Source organism: Coloeus monedula (genome assembly GCF_965178545.1).
Source record: "Coloeus monedula genome assembly, chromosome: 5".
In the NCBI taxonomy this organism is placed as follows: domain Eukaryota; kingdom Metazoa; phylum Chordata; class Aves; order Passeriformes; family Corvidae; genus Coloeus; species Coloeus monedula.
In genome coordinates, this window is record NC_138785.1 from 69,464,034 (window position 1) to 69,484,252 (window position 20,219).

The 20,219-nt window shown below is 42.4% G+C and overlaps 1 protein-coding gene across 2 annotated transcripts in view; it reads right to left on the reverse strand.

Moving 5' to 3' along the window:
• Window positions 1-5,556: 5,556 nt before the first annotated feature.
• Window positions 5,557-20,219, reverse strand: part of POLR1A (RNA polymerase I subunit A) — a 29,876-nt gene continuing 15,213 nt past the window's right edge. For both annotated transcript variants that reach the window (XM_082282603.1, XM_082282604.1), the window contains exons 21-34: window positions 20,129-20,211; window positions 19,210-19,375; window positions 18,498-18,719; window positions 17,200-17,414; window positions 16,389-16,556; window positions 15,582-15,717; window positions 14,683-14,840; window positions 13,648-13,762; window positions 12,918-13,034; window positions 11,918-12,199; window positions 11,131-11,331; window positions 10,273-10,390; window positions 8,902-9,066; window positions 5,557-6,439 (exon numbers count right to left, since the gene is read on the reverse strand). In XM_082282603.1, coding sequence (XP_082138729.1) covers window positions 6,339-6,439; window positions 8,902-9,066; window positions 10,273-10,390; window positions 11,131-11,331; window positions 11,918-12,199; window positions 12,918-13,034; window positions 13,648-13,762; window positions 14,683-14,840; window positions 15,582-15,717; window positions 16,389-16,556; window positions 17,200-17,414; window positions 18,498-18,719; window positions 19,210-19,375; window positions 20,129-20,211 — 2,247 coding nt within the window. In that variant the 3' untranslated portion in view covers window positions 5,557-6,338. The remainder of the gene's footprint in view (window positions 6,440-8,901; window positions 9,067-10,272; window positions 10,391-11,130; window positions 11,332-11,917; window positions 12,200-12,917; window positions 13,035-13,647; window positions 13,763-14,682; window positions 14,841-15,581; window positions 15,718-16,388; window positions 16,557-17,199; window positions 17,415-18,497; window positions 18,720-19,209; window positions 19,376-20,128; window positions 20,212-20,219) is intronic.

Genomic DNA, 20,219 nt, shown 5'->3' on the forward strand with positions numbered 1-20,219 from the left:
AAGGTCAAAGATTGCACTCAATGATCTTGGAGGTCTTTTCCAACCTAAATGATTCTATGATTCATTTTAAACATTTCCTTTAAAAGAATACCCATGAATCCCAGGAGGATAAAATATTTGCCTCGCATGGCTTTGTAGGACTGTGTGGAATTAAGCCCAGCTGTCAATTTAGAGTCACAGTCAGAGGGGCCCTGGGAAACACAGACCCCTGTGTCACAGTCCCCGGGCTGTAATGTTGGGATTAGCTGCAATGGATGAATCCCAGCCTGGATTCACACTCCATGGCCTGACCAGGTGGATGTGCCATCGGTCATTCACTCTCTGTGCAGGTCTCCCATTTCATGCCCAAAATGAATGAGCAGACTCATTCTCTTAAATAGCTTAGTGTGAAAACAGTTCGGTATGACAGATGTTGACAGGAAAGAGAAAAAAATCCCAAACAAGCCAAATTAGTTTCAGTTCCTTGAATTTGACACAAAGGAAGGGAGGGACAGGTTTCTGTATTGATGAGAGGGAGAAGCTTTTGGGCAACACAAGGGGAAGGCAGCAGTGACCCGTGCCCATTCCCTGCCTCCCTGGCAGCAGCACAGGGCCCAACACTTCCCCTTCCCAGAGCACCAGCCCCACTTGGACAAGCCAGCATGAACCACAGAAGTGGTAACTCCATCGTGGGCTTCTGGAAGGGATGATCACCACCAAGCAAGGGCGAGGCTCTTGGGAAACTGGGGTGCCAGGAACACAGCAGAGGAATGCAGTTAAGCTGGACACAGTTAGGTTTGACTTGGCTGGAGATTTCAGCTGTAAGAGCTGTTTGTGCAAGCCAAAGCTACACCTATGAAACCGCTGCAAGTGGAAGGTAATGCTGAGACTGTAAAAGCATTGCCTGGCGAGGACTTGGCTTCAAGGGGCCAACAGAGAGACCTGAAGCCACTTGGTGGCCAAGAGTTGGATCAATGAGAGCCCTGTGGTGAAGGTAAAAGGGTCTGTCTGTGCTCCCACCACATGCTTTGTGTCACCCAGTTGCTGCTGGCCTGTTCAGCTGGAGCACATACATGGGCATTATCTTGGTCTCTGATGGAGGAAGATGAGTTTGTCGTGATCTGGCTGTACCAGAGATAAATGAGCAGATCTGCACCACGGTGAGTGGAGGTGTAGAAGCATCAGAACCTTAAAAGAGCCGTTTCAGCAGGTCTTTCCTCCCCAGAGCTCTGGACCAGCCCCAGAACATGAGACAAAGCCAAAAGCTTCTGCCTGAGCTTCAGTTACTGTAAAATTCCATAAATCTGTCCCCGGTGTTGATGTTTATGCAAAGACGGAATGAAATGGGCCCTTTCCTGCTGCTGCCCCTCACTTGGTACCAGTCTGGGTCCAGCCTCAAACTCCTGCCTGAGCTTTGCAAGAGCGGTAATTCAGACTCTGCTGTCTTTCCACACCTGTAAAATTCAGTTCTGTAGCTTAACCCAAAATCAAAGAAGATCCATTAAGTCACAGTTGATTTCTGTGGCAGGCTGAGGGCACTGCCCTGATTTGTAGCATTATTTACACTCAGGAGGCTACTGGGGCTAAAATGCATCTCAAATTCTGCATCTTCCAGAAATAACCCAGGCTCCCAGGCAGAACAAATACAGGAAAACGCAAGCAGAAGAACCCTGTATCGAAACACTTGATTTTTTTTCAAGGGACAGCCCTGGGATTTTTCTGCAGAGCTGTTGTGCTGCCAGCATACAATTTGCTCTACTTGCCCTTTTGGTTTTAATGTGCCATTAATAATGCATCTCTGTATTTATTGCAGTTTGCAGTACTGTTCCACTGTTACTTCTTGATCACTCATTATTCTGTCTGTAGTGCCAGGCAGGGCTCCAAAACCCAAACAACAGCAGCAGTGTTACTACAGCCACAAGCCCCACCAGACTCAAAGCAGCTCCACCAAGGGGGATCATTTATCTTCTCAAGGCTGGCAGGGCACACTGTGCCTAGGAAAACAGGAACAGCTCTACATCTTCTCCATCCCTGTGATCAGACCTAGAACTTTTCCAGGGCAGTTTGGACAGTCAGCTCTTTCGAGGGATCTAAGCCAGGAAACTGTAAAACATTAATGAGCAGCTTTCTTAATCCTGGCTGTGTGGCACCTGCTGTAACAGGAGCAGGAACAGACTGTGGGGATGGCTCTGGCTGACAGCTCAGCTCAGCACTGCAGGCCTCTGTGAAGGATGCTCTAATGATGCCTCCCTGATCAGTTTTGCACTCTGAAAAATGCTACTTAGCTGCCCCTTGACCCTGCAGCCAGCTGGGCTCTGTAGATACCTTCATTTCCTACCCTACAGCCCTGTGAGCACCCCACTGCACCCCCACAGACCTCCTGTTCAGCATCCAGGATTGCAGTACTGGTGTGCAGTCCCCACTGGGAGGATCCTCAGGCCTCATCAAACCTGTATTGCACTGTAAATCAGAATTCATATAGAAAGGCAATGCTGAAGGAGCTGGGTGGTTGTCTCACCAGGGAGTTAACAGTGTTCACAGGGCTTCACAACCCTCTTTTCCCTGAGGACTTACAAAGCCTGTCTTTCTCACCACAGGAAAATGCCTTAAATCCTGGAAAAGACGTAACTGCAATACTGTTTTGAGGCAGGATCTCTCTCCGCCCTTCGGGATGAGGCTGCACAGACACGAGGAGAAAAGTTTCTCTGGTCTTCCAAGAAAGCCCTAGCTTCCCCTCTCTTCCTCTGGGAATGGAGCTGACCTCCTTCTGCCCTTGTCCCTGTGAACAGCATGTTATTTCCAGCAGCAGCAAGAAGTTTTGGAGCAAGAAAATGGAAACGTTTCTGTACTGGTGGTTAGTGCACTCGGTGGGGGGAGGTTTGAAGCCCCTCAGGGCACTGTAGAGGGGCCAGAGCAGGGCTCTGGTGTTCTCAGTGACTGCCTGGGCTCACAGGCACAACCAGACATGGGTCACTGCTTCTTCCCTGGGTGCACTGTCAAGGACATCCCATTTGCTCTCTTTTAGTTGTATTATCCAAAAACCAAAGCAAAACTCGTGGGTCTTCAGGGTGAAGCATCATCTGTGCTATATAAAAGAGCAAGGCAAAGCAGGGACTGATGAGGCACAAAGTTCCTGCTGTTCCCCTCTGGCTGAGGGAGCTGGTTGCCACGCAGGAAGCTGTGGGAGGCAGAGCTCATTCTCCCCCACCCCACAGCAGTCATCTTCACACCTTCACATCCACCCCAATGATCAAGACTGCCACATTCAGCACCAAAACCTTGCAAACATTTTTTGCATCTCAACCCTTACAGGCAATGCTCACAAGTTCTCCCATCTGACCTAATCCCAGAGAAAGATTTTTGTTTTGGCTTCATCCGCCTGCTGCCAGCCAAGTCTGGGAGCACGGCCTGGTCACCACAATCTGACCTTGTGGGAAGCGTCCCTGAGATGCCACATGCTCTCCCACTTGCCAAATTCCTCAGCAGATGAGGTTGCTTCCAGATTTCAGCACTTACTGGCAAGCTTCAAGTGGTTTGTCCAGCAAGGCTCCGAGTGATTAAAGACCTCTGGGAGCTGTGTTGTGGCCACTGCCTGGTTACTGACCTACACAAGCATAGCAACATGGGAACCAGTGACCTGGCAAAACAAACTTCTCTGCTCCCTGTCTTCTAATATTTAGCTTTGCTTTTCAGATGAAAGAAGAACTAATTCCTATTCATATCCATTCTCATTGCCCAATTTAGGATTTTTTTCATTTACTGAGAAAAACAAGCCTTCTATTATGATTTATTGAAATTGAACATAGCTGATATTCCAACTGCTGTGCAAATAGAAGCTGATTCACTGTTACCAATACACTGAAAAGATTTGTTATCCTTGTTTTAAAGGTAAAAAATCTGGATCAGCAAGTGGGTGGGAACCACAGAATGGTTTGGGTTGCAAGAAACCTTAAAGCTCATGTAATTCCAACGCTTTGTTGTGGGCAGGGACACCTTCCACTAGGCCACCTGTTACTGCAGCTTTTTTTCCACACAGCGTTTGGGGGTAGGTAGCTCACACTTCCTCAAAAACCACTGTACAGCAAGAGCAATGAGTGCAAGGTAAAGACACATTAAAATAAAAGATCTAGATGCATAGAGGTTCATGGGATGTGAAAAGAAAGTAAAGTTTTCTAACTACATGAAACAGGACTTTTTTCTACCTCCGTTTTCTGCACACACGTGAATTCTAAGCAAACCAAAATTCCTTTCTCAGAAAGGGCAATTTAGATGATCCCCAAGCCAACCAGCTCACACCAGGGATTAAGAGAAATTGCTACCTCAGCTGCCTCTCCTTCACAGTATAAAATAAGCCCATTTATATGCCAAAATACTTACCTTTCTCCAGCCTTGGAGATACGGCCTCTCATCTGAGGTCGTGTTTCTCCCCTATCACTTTCGTCCATGAACAGGGACAGCCACCTACTTCCTTTCTCTAGCTAAGATATTGTGTTTGAGACTTTCCTACAGTGCCAATTCCTTCAGTACAATCAGAATCAGGATTTGGATCCTGGTCTGTGCCAAAATTTTAAAGGCAACTCAACACGGAAAGGGAAAGCTGGATCATCCTGCCATAGCCTGATGAGCCATTTTCCAAATGGCTCTAGTTAAAAATCATCAGTGCTAAATAACCTGGGAGCAGCACTGACTAACCACTTGAATGAATTACTTAGATCAAACTCTTGAGCACCAAAACGATGCCACATCTCCAGCTAGGAAATGTCATAGATGCTCTTCACTGCAGGACTGTGAACACCTCTTGGGGATCTCTCTCACCAAACTGTCTGTAGCAGTACAGATGTAACCTTCAAGTAGAAGCCTTTTTGTACAATGTTCTTTCCCATCTGTTTGCCAAACTGTACCAAACTGAGTCTCTCATGATTCTTTGCTGAATGACATGTTTTTGACAACTACAAAGCAGGTGCTAAGACTGGAGAAAGAAACAAGGAAATCTTTTACAGAGATTTGAAGTGAAACTGGACACCTGCTAAGTTAATGCATTTGTTAAGCTTCAGTGCAATTGGCAGGACATGTGACACCGTTTTAAGGGGCTGAGGCTGAGAACAGGCTCAATCAGGAGGCTCCACAGATGCTCTTTCACAATCCCAAATCAACATCTCCCACTATCTGATCTGATCCCCCATCAGTGCAGCCCCACTGGAAGCAGCCCTTCTCTGCTCTGGCACTTTTGCACTGGTGCAGAGGTACCTGTGAGAATGATCAGGCACTGAGATCTGTTAGAAAACTTGCCTAGATGGCAGTGAGCAAACTCCACAGAGCTTTAACTACTTGTGTGCAGTGCATCCTGATTAAAATCAAATGTATAAACGAGTCTGATTTCAGAGAAGTGGAAAATGGCCCTGGCCACGTGATTTTAACAGCCATCAGAGTCAACAGTGAACTCCCCTTGGTAATACAACCACATAATAGGGCATTCAGAATATTTCTTTGCAATGTCTTTTATTAAATATCCTCTTTGATACAGAATATTTAAGCAAAAATAGTTTACAATCTCTGTTTTGGTAATTCTTACAGGAGTCTTTTGCGTAGTCACTCCTACAGCAGCCCATGTTGGCATTTAAAGAATAAATCTTTACCAAAAGTCAAGTCTCTCAGTTTGTGAGATCTGTTCTACCTAAAGAAGATAAAAAAGCATTGGAAAATGCCTACAAAAACCATGAAAACTCTGAATTCCACTCTTCGGCTAAAAGACATTTAACAACTGTGTCACAGACACATTATTCTTAATAATGAAGTAGCAGAATAGGAAAATGCATCCTTTAAAGCTTATGCAAGTCACGGCAGTGCACCCAAGTGCAGCAAAAGAAGAGGAAATGCCTTGAGCATAGATGCTCCAATGCAGTGTTGAAGGTTCAGCACAGCGGTGCCAGCTACACCTGCCAGTTTGGAATGTTGTTTCCAGCACTGGAAATTTGTCCACGTGGCAGCTGGCACTACCCACCCTGATGGGATTCTGCCCCACAAAAATCAAACAGCATTAAACAGATTCTGCTTTCACTTCTGCCTGCCAGAACTGCTGCACAACCAGAGACCCAGACTGACTCCTGCATTTTATTCTATGTAAACAAATAACCTCATTTTTTACATTGATGAACAGTAAATAAGTGTTTCTTGGGATCAAAAGCTAGCTCCTATACTCATTAAATAGATAAGGCTGACTGGGTATCCAGATTAACAAACCTACTGGCACAGGGAAGATGTCTGAAGACACAGCATGTGCCATCATTGTGTAGCTGCAGAGCACATGCAGCTCTTATGATGAACATTTCAATCAGAATCCTTAAGTTACCACCCAAACACTACGTCAGGGGCTGCTTGAGGTCAAACAAGCCAGTCCCTCCTTTGACAACTTTTCCAACCACCAGGCAGGCCGAAGGGGATCGCAGCTCATCATGGGCACCTGCAACAGAATTCAAACAAAATCCTATTAGGAGGTTCCCAAAGGTTCGTGCTGAAAAGAAACCATTTTGGTTGATGTGCAAGAAGCCATCCGGTTCAGCACCCCCAGGTTCAGAAAGGTTCTGCCACCTGCTGTTCACACTGAACTGGGATTTCTGGGAGTGGAGTCCAGAACTCTTCCTACCCCTCCTACAACAACTATTAACTCATCCCGATCTTTGGTCCAAGCAAATAATTAGGTCACACATTACTAAAATTTCCCAGTTCCACATGGAAAGACAAAACAGTCTGAATTCTAAGAGAACACAGATTTGACCTTCCAGTGAACACATCCTGTGGACTAAATAGATCACTAAAAAATACATGAGGCAAAACCAAAAAGATTCCCTTGACATTGCTGCCTTTTTCTTTTGTTAGAGTGAATCCTTTTGATGTGTATTGTAAATCCTTCTGGCTAGATATGAAGAGAACTTTTCACTGGAGAGACATTCCATGAATTCCTTTGATTTTGTGGTTACTCACTGTAGCGAAATAGTGTCACACAAATTTGGAAGCACTCCAGATGGCTGGGACTGTTTTGCTTCCACTGTTTTTGTAAGCATCCAGGCTGTTTTTCATTCATCCTAACTACAGCAAGCTGAAAGTTTATCATTAGAGCAGTAGGAAATTGGAAATAAAATCATTAAACTTCTGCTAAGTTTGGTTATCTTCATTCTACTGAGCAAAATGTACGCAACTTTCCATCATGCAGAGGGTGGGGGCAGGAGCATACACAGCCCTGTGTATGGCATGTGCTCACTGCTCTGATCTCAGTCACAGCTGGATAATTTAATGGCTGCTCCTAAATGTGTGTCAGCTGAAGGAAAAAAAAGCCCCTTTGTTGGATTGTTAAAGAGGACAGTCCTACTGCCCTGTTTGCTCATGTGATGTTAACAAAGAGTTGTTCTCTGAGCAAACAGCCCAAGGGATCTCACTGCTGATGCAGTTTGCTCCCTGCACAAGGAGTCCTGCTCAGCAGCCTGTGTGCTCTGACAGCCCCGCTCATGTCAGCTGTGCACGGCCTCACAAACCTCCTTCTTTCCTTCCTACTGCTCAAGGCATCAGCCCCAAGGCATCCTTGCAGTGTCTCTTGAACTGTACAGTCAAGTTACCAGTTACATTAAAGCAAATTAGATCCAGGCTGCTGCAATCCCCATTATGACTCTGATTTCCAGCGTGGTGAAATCATTAACTCCCTCTGCTTGTAATCACTGCAGTTCCTGCCAAGCCACCCTGCCCTTCTGTCAGCATGCACTGCATGTCTTTATTCATAATATTATCCATACATTACATTTTATTTAGAAAAAACCTCCTCTGATTTCATTTCTAAGTCAGTATGTGATACAACATAAATCCAGAGAGTGAAACTGAGCGAGAAACATCCTCTTCTCTTTAATTTCACCCTGGATTTACACTTTCCTTTTATGCTTTTCAGATTAAGTCAATTGTAACCAGTGCTATTAATTAAAACCCAACCTTTCTTCCCAGAAAAGGTATAAAGCAGCATTATCAAAAAGCAATTCAGTGATAGAAGTATCTCTGACATCTGTGCAAGGCAGTTTAAGACAGGAGCTGAAGAGATCATGTTGAGAGCTCCTCCCATTTGTAACTGGAAGGACACAGCACAGCAGCATTTGCAATGCAAGCATCTGACTGGCAGGTGACAGAAACCAAGTTTATTTGCAAAAGGGAGATGTAATTAGTATCCAAAGCCTGAGATCACACAAAATGTCAAATTGCACAGTTAAAGCACAATTTTTGTTTTATAGAAGGCCTTAAATGTAGATGGCTAGTGCTGTTCCGAATGTCCTAAATGATCCACACAGCCATGTGATCTTTACACTTTCCAGAAAGGCAACTAGAGGGCAGAAGGATACTCTTGGGAATCTCAAATGGCACCAGAAACCTACCATTAGACAAATGAGTCTGACCCTTTGTCTGTCTTGGATGGAAAAAAGCAAAGATAAAGTGCTAAATTGAAGTAACAGCCAGGAGGTCTGTTCTCAAAATAAAATGCTGAATAGCAAGGCTGGGAAAGATATGGAAGTTATAACATAGGCACAAAAACAAAGCAGAGAAGACAATTTTAATAGTAGAGACAGAAGAAGGCAGATTTAGTAGTCTGTTATAAAGCTTTGCTGCAACAAATCTTAACAACCTTAAGGTTTGTTGTAAAAATCCCTAATTCTTAAAGAAAGGAGTCACAGACCCCACAAATAACATGTGGGAGCTAGCTTTATTTCAGCTGACAGAATTTTACTAAAATCATCTGGAACATTTTCCTAGGCAAGGGCTTAATTAAAATCTCTGTCTCTGGCATTTTTTCTAATGTAATTATGCATTATGCAAAATACTGGAAAGTTACAACAAAAAGCAAGCATATGTGAAATGCTGCAGCAAGAGATTGCAAACTAAACCACTTACCCATCATTGTTGCTTCCTTCAAGAATTTGTAGCTGGTTTCAAACGTCATCTGTTGCAGAGGGGAGGAGTTGGACTGAATTCCAAAACGACTCAGTGGTTTATAAATTCCTTCAAAACACATATAATCTGCTACAAGTGAAAGGTGTCGAGGGTCTACCACAATTCCTTAGAACACAAGAAAGAGCAATCATCAGAGCATTCAAGGACTAAGTGTGTGGGGCTTTTTAAACAAATCAGGTCTAAATCAAACCCCTTGAATCCAAGCAGCTTGGAGGAGATCTTTATTAACATTCTTCTGGCAGTCTGTCTCTGGCTTAACTGCGCCCCTCAAATATCCAGGAGAGGCAGACCTCACTCTAATACAAAACCAGTATCTCTCCAAATTGAAATGAAAAGACTGGGAAACTGCAGTGTCAAGAATGCTGTAAGGCAACAGAGTTTCTCTAATACCAGGAAAGGTCTGCACCATCCTTGTTTACACAAAAGGGGGATCACACATCCATCCATCTGGGATGGACAGAGCTCCCACCCCTCACCTGGTGGCCTGCATTAGCTGGGCCCCAGAGTCAGAAAGGTTCTGATGTCCTCTATGCATGACATCAAGCATTCACAGAAAACCCTGTTTAGGCTAAAAAAACCTGCACTTATTCCTAAATAACACTTGTGGACTCAGTGTAATGGGGGACCATTAACAGCTGTCAACATTAACTGAGCCGTTCTTGAACAACTTGAAGGTCAGACCATTCTGGGCTGCCAGCTGGCGAATCTGTTTGATATAACTGCTTGCTAAAATTCCCACTGTATGGATCTTCCCTCTTTTCAGTAGTTTAATTCACAGCAAGACTCCACTCACTGAACTATGCCTATGAAATCATGCAGCCTCCCCAGGCTGGGCTCTTTGAATCATCTGTCTCAGATAAAAACATTCAGGCAACGTGGTGCAGCTATTTTAGGAAAGATACAAAAACTCAGGAGCCTACACTCCCACCATTAAAAAGGCAAAGTGAGGCAAGATTGATCCTATTCTCAAGGCCACTGTACAAGCCTAACAGTTGGCTTCCTCAGACGTTAATAATTAATTGGTCTGGACCTTTCAGCTTGCAAAAAATACACCAGAATGGAAGAACTCTGTGAAGAGGGAATAAATTCAACCTCACCTAGTAAATTTTCTACTGATTAAAAGAAACCTAATAATTAACTAACAAGGTCTTCACAGAAGAGACTATAATGATTAAAAGAATGAAAAACTGCAACTCAAAAATACGCACATAAATGAAAAGATCATGAAAAACTGTAACTGTAAGCATGTGGCTGCATTTTCCCATCTAAATGGTATTAAAGACTATCTTTAAAAATACAAAGAAATCCTACCATATACAGCAAACACATCTTTTACTTCCTTTATAATCACCCTCAGGGCTGATTCAATTCCGTAATTCTTAGCCATGGCATGGATATCATTGGAATAAAGTCTGTTCAGGTCCAAAATCTGAAAGCAGAAAAAACAGAGATACAAGTTAGGACAATAGTTGCTGTGTATTTCTAAATAATTTAAGCTAAACTAAGATAGAATTTTTCCCTCCAGTTTTCATGAGCTTAAGCAACACCAACAGTTACAGAACAACTAGGCAGCAGCTCAGAGAAAAACAGACAAAAATGATTCTGAGGATTTGTGTTAAGTGGCATGAAATACATGAATAGAAGTACTGGAGTCAAAATTCACCACAGGAGAAAATTAATTGAAATCACAAAAGCCAAACTAGTAAAATACTTGTTAAAGTCTTCCAAACAATGCAATGCAATGCCCAGTGTATCTCAGCCAGGCAGAACTTTCAGCAAAAGAGAAGGTGCAGCTTAAAACAATCCTGTATTCGGAGAGCTATGCGCTAGATGGGATAACAGAACTATTCATCTCCAAGCACTGCAATTCATTGAGATGGAAGAACTCCCTCAAGTAACATTTAGAGAGACATGAGAGACAAGAATGGTGTGAAATCGTCTGTCATTAGGGACTGGCTGCTGCACAAACACTGATTCCCAAGCTGCCCTTGAAAAAAGGGTCTGCTGAGCTCTGGACACATCTGAGAATAAAAAGGAGGAGGAAGACAGTTCAAGAGCTGAAAAGGCTACACATCACCCCTGAGAAATTGAAATGACATCCATCATCCACCATCTCCCCCAGAACACAAAACATCATTCAAGTCTGGGATTAGAAATAAGATTACACACATCAGAGTATCTGAAGAGCTCTGCCAGGTTTATCCCTTCTGTGTGGAGAACGAATTCCTTCTCTCCCTCCTTGTTGGTACTTTCATTCAGCAGGCACCGTGTGATGCCCTTCACCTCGTGGATCACCGTGCTGCGCGCCAGGGACGCCAGCAGCGAGGAGAGGTCGAAGTACACCTTGGTCAGTGGCAATGCCAAGGAAACCTAATGGGAAAAAAACCCCACAGTGTAAGGAGGCTTGAACACCAGGCTCAATAACCAACACACTTCTCTTTAGGCAAAAAGAAGACCACTGCAATTACCCTCGTTGTGTGTTTAGGAACATAAATGTTTGACTGGAATTAGAGCTGAATGATGTTAATGTGCACTCCCCATCCCAGGATAATTCATCCACATTGCTTTCAAGGTCTCTGAATTTACAACGACTGCTTTTTAGGGATGGCGCTTTTTTTTTTGGAGGGGGACAGGTATATACTTTTATTTGTTTTTTAAGATGTTTACATTTTTTTTCAGCAGTCCAGCCATCACTTTTATTCATCAAGGGATACACAGCAGACCATTATATACTTAAAGATTAGAACACAACAGACCTGTCAAAAAACTGTTATTAAAAAAAGTTACATGAATTGTTCTGAAAATGAGACATTACTAAAAATGACACTTGTAGTGCCACTTTCTGTATTCATATAGGATTGCTGAGACAAAACAACAGCACTGCACTGAAAAGATCCATTTGTTGTGGGAGCTACATGAAACCACTGTGCAACCACCCACAGATGTTCCACCTTACCTCACACCAGAGCTCGTTTTCAGTGTCAAACGTGTAATCCTGTATGGATGGGTGGCTCTCCACAACAGCGCTCACGCGCACCTCTGCTGACTGAAGCAATCGATCTTTCCCTTTTTCAGTCTGAGACACAAAGGACGGATTCTGAGAATCTTCACCCTCTGCTCTGTTCTGATCCTCTTCAGCACCAGGAGTCCCTTCTTCTTTTTCAGATTCAGCCTCTTCATCTTCTGGATTCTCATTAACGTTTTCTTCCCCGTTCTCTTCTTCACTCTCATAATCGACCTGCAAAGAAATATTGTTGTGTTTATCTGAGCCAGAACCTGTACAGAGACAGCATATCATGAACAGTTTAATTCAGGAATATTCTTCACTGCTGAGTTGCAAGGATTTCACCCCTATGGCACAAAAAAAATGCCATTTTGTTGTAAAGAAAATAATATAACAGATTCAGTTCAGCCTTTATTTCTCTATAATCTTACCATTATTCCTTAGCGTAGTCCAGGATGCTAGAGGATGTTGAGACTGTAGAAGAATTTCGTTTTCTCTCCCTGAAAAGTCTAATTTCTTCCCATAATCCAACTCTGATGATGGGATTCCCTCAGGATTTTCAATTACCCCACCCTCTTGCTGATATTACAGCACCCCATCTTTTAAGATGCAATTATGAAGTACTGAACACAGAGAAACATGCAGGGAGAATATTTTTTAAGAACCACAGTAAAAGCAAAGTTTTAAAAATGATTAATGGCCTAAAATTAGCAAAAGGTTAAGTTAAGGTGAACTTCAGCACAGAAGCCTGGTTGCCAGACACATCTACCCAAATGCCTGAAGAACAAGGCTTCAGAAAAGAGCCAAATGAAAACTGTTCAGCCCAAAGCAGAGACTTTCCTATCTCCTCTCAAGTGGGCTTTGGGTTTTTTCAGCATTTTGTTTCAGTGGGAGTTTTTCTTCCCAACTCAAACACGGAAGAAACAGGGAATTAAAGAGCAGAAGTCATTACCTCTTCTTCCTGGTTCTTCCTCCGTTTTACTTCTGTGGCATCACCATCCCCTTCATCAGCTTCTGCATCAACAATGTTCTCTTCCTCCTCTGCTACAGCTTCCAGACTATTCAGTGTCTAAAGATTCATGACAGAGAATCAGGATGACTGCTAGGAAGTATCAAAAGCATCTAAAGGCTTTAGCCAAACATCTGGAGTTTTACAATCCCTTGTCCAATGTTCTACCTTTACAAATTAATTTCTGTATGTCCACTACTATAAAGAAATGAACTCACACGCCTGGTAACTGTAACAAGATGAATGTCTACAAGATGGATAAGCTGTCACTCTGCTTCTGACAGTCCTTGATGGGAGAGGAGGGGCAGAAGGAACATGCAAAAGCACTTCAATGAACAAAGGACCTTCCCCAAAGTTTTGACAACCACTGCTACAACAGGACATTGATCTGGGAGCAAGCAGAGTAAAATGCTTTTGTCTCAGAGAAACTAAAATAAACAGGCACTTTGGAATACAGCCCTAAGTAAATCATGATTTAAATACACAAAAACTTTAATTTCCTTGTTAATTTTATGAGAATGCAAAGACAGTTTACATGTGAAGAAAACATTTAAGTAGTAATTTAGTATTCACACATTTCGTGTACACTGAAACACGCTACACTTTTCCAAATTCTGTTTCCCAAAAACACTGAAAGGAAGTGAGGCATTTTTCAGGTAATGTTCTTCTGTACCTTGTCTTGGTCATCATCTAAATCCTTCCGAGTTGTCTTCCGAGTGGTGACTTCATTAAAAGATGCCATCTTTGTAGTCTTTCTTTTAATTGCTTCCAGAAAAACTTTAAAGAACCTGACAGAAGAAGCAACCCAGAATGTCAAAGCTGAGCAGTGCCACACTGTCAGTCTGAATTTGTCAAAAAATTAATTTAATTTGATTAAGAAAACAGTCAATTCATAATTCACATTATTCCCTACTGGATGCAAAAGTACTTCGAGGATAAGGCAAATCATTTTTCTCAGCTCTTTCTCATTCACTTAGGAATCAAAAGGTTGGTATGAGCTCTGTTATTGTTACAGATGTAGCCATGCATCCAAAGCATAAAATTAAACACTCATCTAGATATAAAATCTGCACATCAAATTGACCTTCAGAAGAGATGGTTCATTACTGGACTTTTTTTCTTTTTTAAACCAACAAACACATACAAAATAAAGTAACCCAGATTGAACTCATGTGGCCTGCAGGAGGAAGAAATCAATGCAGCCTTTTTACAAAGCAAAAAATAGCTTTCAATAGACCCTTATCATTAAATGTTCTACTTTTAACTACACAAATTTGGTCAGTCAAAAGGATAGAAACAAGGGTTAAAAAGAAAGGGGGAAAAATAAACCAGCCTTTTCTGATTAATGGATTTTTTATAAATAGTAAGAAATAAAGTTTAGTTCTGTTCAATGAGAGCACCAAAGGATGCCTAAAGCATTCAAATGTTTTTGCTGGTAATAAATGCTTAAGCATCCAAAGGAATGAGATGTTCCTGAGCATGAGTGTATCAGAGACAAGTGAAAGATCTGCCCTGACGCAATTCTGCATGGCCAGTATGCCACAGATCCACAGTTTTGTGCAAGACATAAAAGCAACTGTGTAAATGCTTTCTGCACATCTGCTGGAACTGTTGCTCTAGAAGCCACACCAGCTGTAATCAACAACATGCAAAACCCATAAAAAGGCAAAAGAGGAGCAAACATTGAAGTATCTGAAAGCACACACACCTTGTTTCCATGAAGTGCAAGATCTGCCTGGGCTTCACACACTTCTCCTCTCGGTAATCCTCATGGGGCAAGAAATGGAATTTGATTTTGTAGAGGTGATGCTTGTTCAGCTTGTGCTTCACATGCAGGGATTCCTCAATGTCCACTTTCTGCAAGACCTACAAAACATTCCCAAGTGGAAATGTTACTCCTTTAATAAGGACACTTCATTTACTTCCTGCAGTTCCAGTGCTTTCCACAGGAAACCAGAATTACACAAGGCTAACTTGCAAACTTTTCTGGAGGCTTTGCTCCTGGGTAAAAGGACTCTACCCTACTGCACTTTTTGGCTTAAAGTCTTCCCAACAATTAATTCAGACAATACTGGAAGAACAGCCTCACCTCCCACCCAACTCCTTCACAAGAGATTACCCTTCTCAGGGTGCTAACATCTTCATTTTTCTGACCATGCTCATGGAGCAGGACACTATTCCAGCACATAGCTAAGTCTTAACCTGATCCTTGCTGCTTTCATGAAACTCTCAAGAGTAAAACAGAAGAGGATAGGGCATGTAGGAGAGCACAAGGGTACCCTCCCAGGAAGAGAGGGAACACAGAACACATCCCCATGTATTGAGTCTCCATAGAGACACATTTTGCTTCTACTGAGCACAGCCATTTGTGAGAGATTAGGAAGGGGTGGGGGACAGACAGAAAGGTCTTTATCTGGGCTCTGACTATGTCAATCACAGCCAGATTAGCTTGTCTCAAAGATAAAACAGAAACCCTCCAAGTCTACAGGCTGACAAAAATGTGCTTGAGAAAAAGCCAAAGACTGTGGCACAGCAAACCACTGATGAGCTCAAAGAGGAGAGTTTGTTTTGCTGACTCTCAAAGGATGCACTGAAAAGGAGGCTCACCTCAGCTAAGCATACTCTCGTGAGCTGTTTCTTAAGCTGTTTCACCTTCTTGAGAGCTTTCTTGGTATTGAACACAGGAACACTCATCATCGGTGTTTTAATGTTTGAGCTGGCCACCATCAGTATTTCCCGCAACCTTTAAACAAAGAATGACCATTCAAATTAAGCAATAAAAGCACTAAGCAATCAAGTAATTATCTAGTTCATTTAATTGGGCTGCATGCAGCAACTGGCAGTTCCACCAAAGCCGTGTGCACCAAGAGCTGTGGTTACACTGCACTGCTCCTTTGCTCTGCTCTGGTTCCCCACCAGGAACAGCACAACAGCAGCCCCACTGCCTCAATTAGATTATTCCCCCAGTTATGGGAAGAGAATAGATGATAATAAATTGTTCCAAGAACAGAAGGACTAATGAGGTCTTTTTCCTACAGATGCATAATGGATGCTTCCTCGTATGTTCTTCCCCTCCCCTGCTTCTCTGAAGCAACACAATCCCCTCCCACCTAAGGCATCACACACTCCCACATGAGGCCAGGTCAGGACCCACATTATTCCAAATAAACGGATGATTTGCTGTATATCAGATTACAGTAAGGGACTTTCCCAGATATTTAGAATCTGGAAAACAAACCAAAATAACTGGAAAATTTTAGAACATTAAAATAGTTCTGAACAAGCACAATTTACAAGTAAACTGAAGGACTGTTCACCCTCAATATTCACACATATACCTGCCAGTGAGATTAAGCACAATTATATCTCTAAGTGCCTAAAATAAAGGGCCCATTGAGGACACAGTTTTCTCACCTTGGAATACCCAATGTGACATTCATTTCACCTCTGCCAGCAAAGTGAAAGGTGTTCAGAGTCATCTGTGTCGAAGGTTCCCCAATACTCTGAGCTGCAAGAAGCCCCACAGCTTCTCCTGGGTCACAAAGAGAACGCTGCCACTTTAAATACAACAGATCCTTTAATCTGTAGACAGGGAAAAAGAGGTTTAGCTCAACATAAAAAATAATAAACTCAGAAAAGAATGAATCATTACTCAGTTCAATAAAGTTACATCTTTGAGCCAATCACTCCTGGTAGCTTACAGACAAATATACTCCAGAAACGGTAAAATTGTCTATCCCCATCTGATCTGACAAACACAGCCCATTAACACAGAACTGGGGCCTTGGCCAAACTGTATTTTGTTTCTGCTGCCAATTCCCAGAATGTCAAAAGAGAGCCCATTTATTCCCACTTGGACTTCTTAACTGCCTTGCTAACTCCAAGGAGCATCAAGAGCATACTTTGGTTTTCAAGGTTACTATAAAGTATTATTTTATATGTATGGGGACAGCAATACATTGCTGTTGTTCCAGAGAGCCTTTGCTAAAGCTCTCAGCAGCACAGAAAATTCAGTTTTGGAAGGAAGAGATAACCAGAGCCTCTCCACTGCACACTAAGCACATTTGGCTTTCAAGACCCATGCTGAAACCCACTGCTTAGTTTCACAAAGGCCACAACAGAAACAAGACTTGGTAAAGACTTTTCAGTTTTAGCAAACCCACTCCTAAAAGGCTTTTTTGAGTTTTGGCTCAATGCAAAAAAGAAGACACTCAGAGCTTTTTACCTATCAGCAGAAAGTGCTGACTGCATGTAACTCCGGCTGTTCTCAGATTCCCATTTACTGATATAACTTTCGACTCCATTTTCAAATGTTTCTGAAACAGATGCAAAATAGGTATCTGGACGCCAAACCCCAAGGCTTGGGTCAGGACACTTATTTGTCTTCTTCAGATACTTCCTTCGTTTCTTCTCATCGAGCTCATACCACATCTTCAACAACTGAAAATGAGAGGAAGTTTTTAAGCTGACTGGTTTATCCACATGAGCAGTAAGACCATGAGCAATCAAGCAGCAGTGAAGAAGGAAAAGATAAGCTGTGCAGAATGTAAGGGTGTACACAACACAGCAAACAGCTCAGCTACAAATATGGTGCTCTCCTTTTTCTGATATTTAACACTTTTGAGCCCAAATGATTTCAAGATGCTTTACAAGCCTGAAATATCCCAACTGATGTATCCATAGTAACTACTCCAGAAATCAGTGAAATAAGGCCTCAGAGAGTAATTTCAACTGGGACTGAACACCCTCAATATACTTAAACCTTTGCTCCTAGCTGACTCTCACCTTGCTTGTCCAAAGCTGGCATTACAAAGGAGCTTGTTATCAAAAAGTGTCAAGAGCAACACAAATTCAGCACAGCTCAATAAATGAACCACTGATTAGGAAAAACAACTTTTGCAGACAAGCTCACAGAGCCATCTCTCAACACCTTCGACCTGGAGTTTCATGCTAACTGCCCTTGTTCCACCAGGGTAAATTCCTTGGGACAGCAAGGCTGTGAAGCAGGACCTGTCTACATTTTGTGTCCATACACACAATCTTCCTTAGAAGCCATATCATAGAGATCAGTGCCATGATGGACAAGTGGCTTAAGCAAGAGTATTTTTTGGAAACACTTGGCAAGGCTGGCTCAGCCTTCTGGTCTTTGGTATTCAAACAGGCTCTCATCCAGCTAGCAGAGAGCTGTCCATGCAAGGGAGATTTACTTTGTGTACATGAAAAAAACAAAACAACCCACCACCACCAAACAAAAACAATCCACCCAAACCATCCACAAACATGACCTGTTTTCTAAAACCAGATTTATCCAAGTTTTTAGCCTCACCCTAGCACTAGGGCCCACAGACCTTAATAAATCTCAGCTTCATCATCCACACAGTTGACATGATTCCTTTAAAAGGTAACTTGTTTAGTTAGACTGGGAAACACTTCAGGATACACAGAGCAATTAAAAAAAACCCCAAAACTGATTACTGCAACTTCTTTTGAAGGGGTTGGTCAATTCAACTGCTACTGTGTCACCTGTAAAGTAGCAGGATCTCTTCCATTCTTCATTTCACCTCCTGGAAGCTGTGCTTTCACACTTGCCAGTTTCTTCTGGGAAAACAACAGAAAGCCTCCTTCTCTTTGCACAGAGTTTTGGTGCCTGGCTCTCCACTTTTTGATGGCTTTAAACTGCTGCTTAGCTTGGTAAGACTCCATCCTTGCTAAAGCTTCATCCAGATGGTTTGTCTTCTGGATTACCTGTAAGAAAGTAATTTGTGTGATTATTCTTCTCTCTGTCGTCATTGTACCAGAAAAGGCAAAGCAAACTGAAAAGGTCATCTGCTGTCACTGCTGGAAAACAATTTTCAAATTTGGTTTTCAACTCAACTGAGACAAAACTCCTTATACTTTATGTTATTATAGCCATTCTCTAATAAGCAGTGATGATACTGGTAAAAGGAAGTTAATCAAACTTGACAGACTGAAAAGTGAAGTCATCATTGTTGAATTCAAGTGCAGAGTTAGAACAGACAGTGCTTGGTGCTCTTGAGACTGCTTAAATCACGCTGCAGACTTCAGATTGCTTCCATATTTTGAATACAATGGCAAATAAAATTGTGTATTAGTCTGAAAGTAACTGAGACAAACAAATGTTACCCCTGGATCCCTGACAGATATGCCAGATGTTAACCACATGTTTCAGTCTCCCCTTCACCCCTCATAAATGCTTAAGATTTAGGTGTTCTACCTCGTAGTTTTCTGCAATGAAAGGAAACTGCTCAGGTTGTAAGAACTGAGTTTTAGGGATATCAAGCCCATCTTCTCCATAGAGAAACTGCACCACGCTGCCATCACTGTCTCGTACAGTCAGGTCATACTGAACTACCAGCCCTTCCAAATGTTTTATGATACACCTATCCCAGAGGGAAAAAAAAAAAGAAAAGAAAAATGCTGTTAAAAGGCTACAAAGCAACAAGGATGATATAACTAACACAAAACCCACTGTTTTTAACTTATATTAAGTGTATTTAAGGGCTGATCAGGAATTCTGGAAGCCAAAATCCTATAGACACAACACTCATGAGAAATGCTTAATTTGCAAAGCTTGCAGCATGTTGCTCCCTCCAGTTTCCTTGGACTGATCTGACTTAAAATGAAACAGTAAATTACTCTCTATTTCTGCTGTCACTCTTTAACAGTTTTCTGAAAGAAGGGGGCATCCCTCCTTTAGAACTCCTCACTACCCTCTGAAACAACTGAAAAGTTACATTTTCTTCTATATATATAGGAGGTGTTGCTTGAGTAAAGACAAGAACCACCCAATGTGGCCAAGAAAAACTAGAGATGCCTGGAGCTTGTACACCTATCTATATTTGTATGAGGAAAAAGACTTCTGCAAAAGGAGAAGCAACTGCTGTTATGTGCCAGAGACAAGCTTGACATTATAATGTTCTGGTTGATCTAGATCTCTAGAAAATTTGGCTTAGAACAGACATTCAGCATTCAGACTCTTTTGTAAAAAATCAAGTACAATGAAGTTAATCTAAGCAATACAGGCACTTCCAGCCTACAGTACCCTCTCACAAAAAAAAAAAATAATAAAGAGAAAAATCAACCAACCAACCAAGGACCTTTTAAAGGCTCCAGTTGGTAACCAGGCCTCTTACCTTTGCAGGTACCCAGAACGGCTGGTTTTGACAGCTGTATCCACAAGACCTTCCCTGCCAGCCATGCAGTGAAAGAAGAATTCCTGAACAC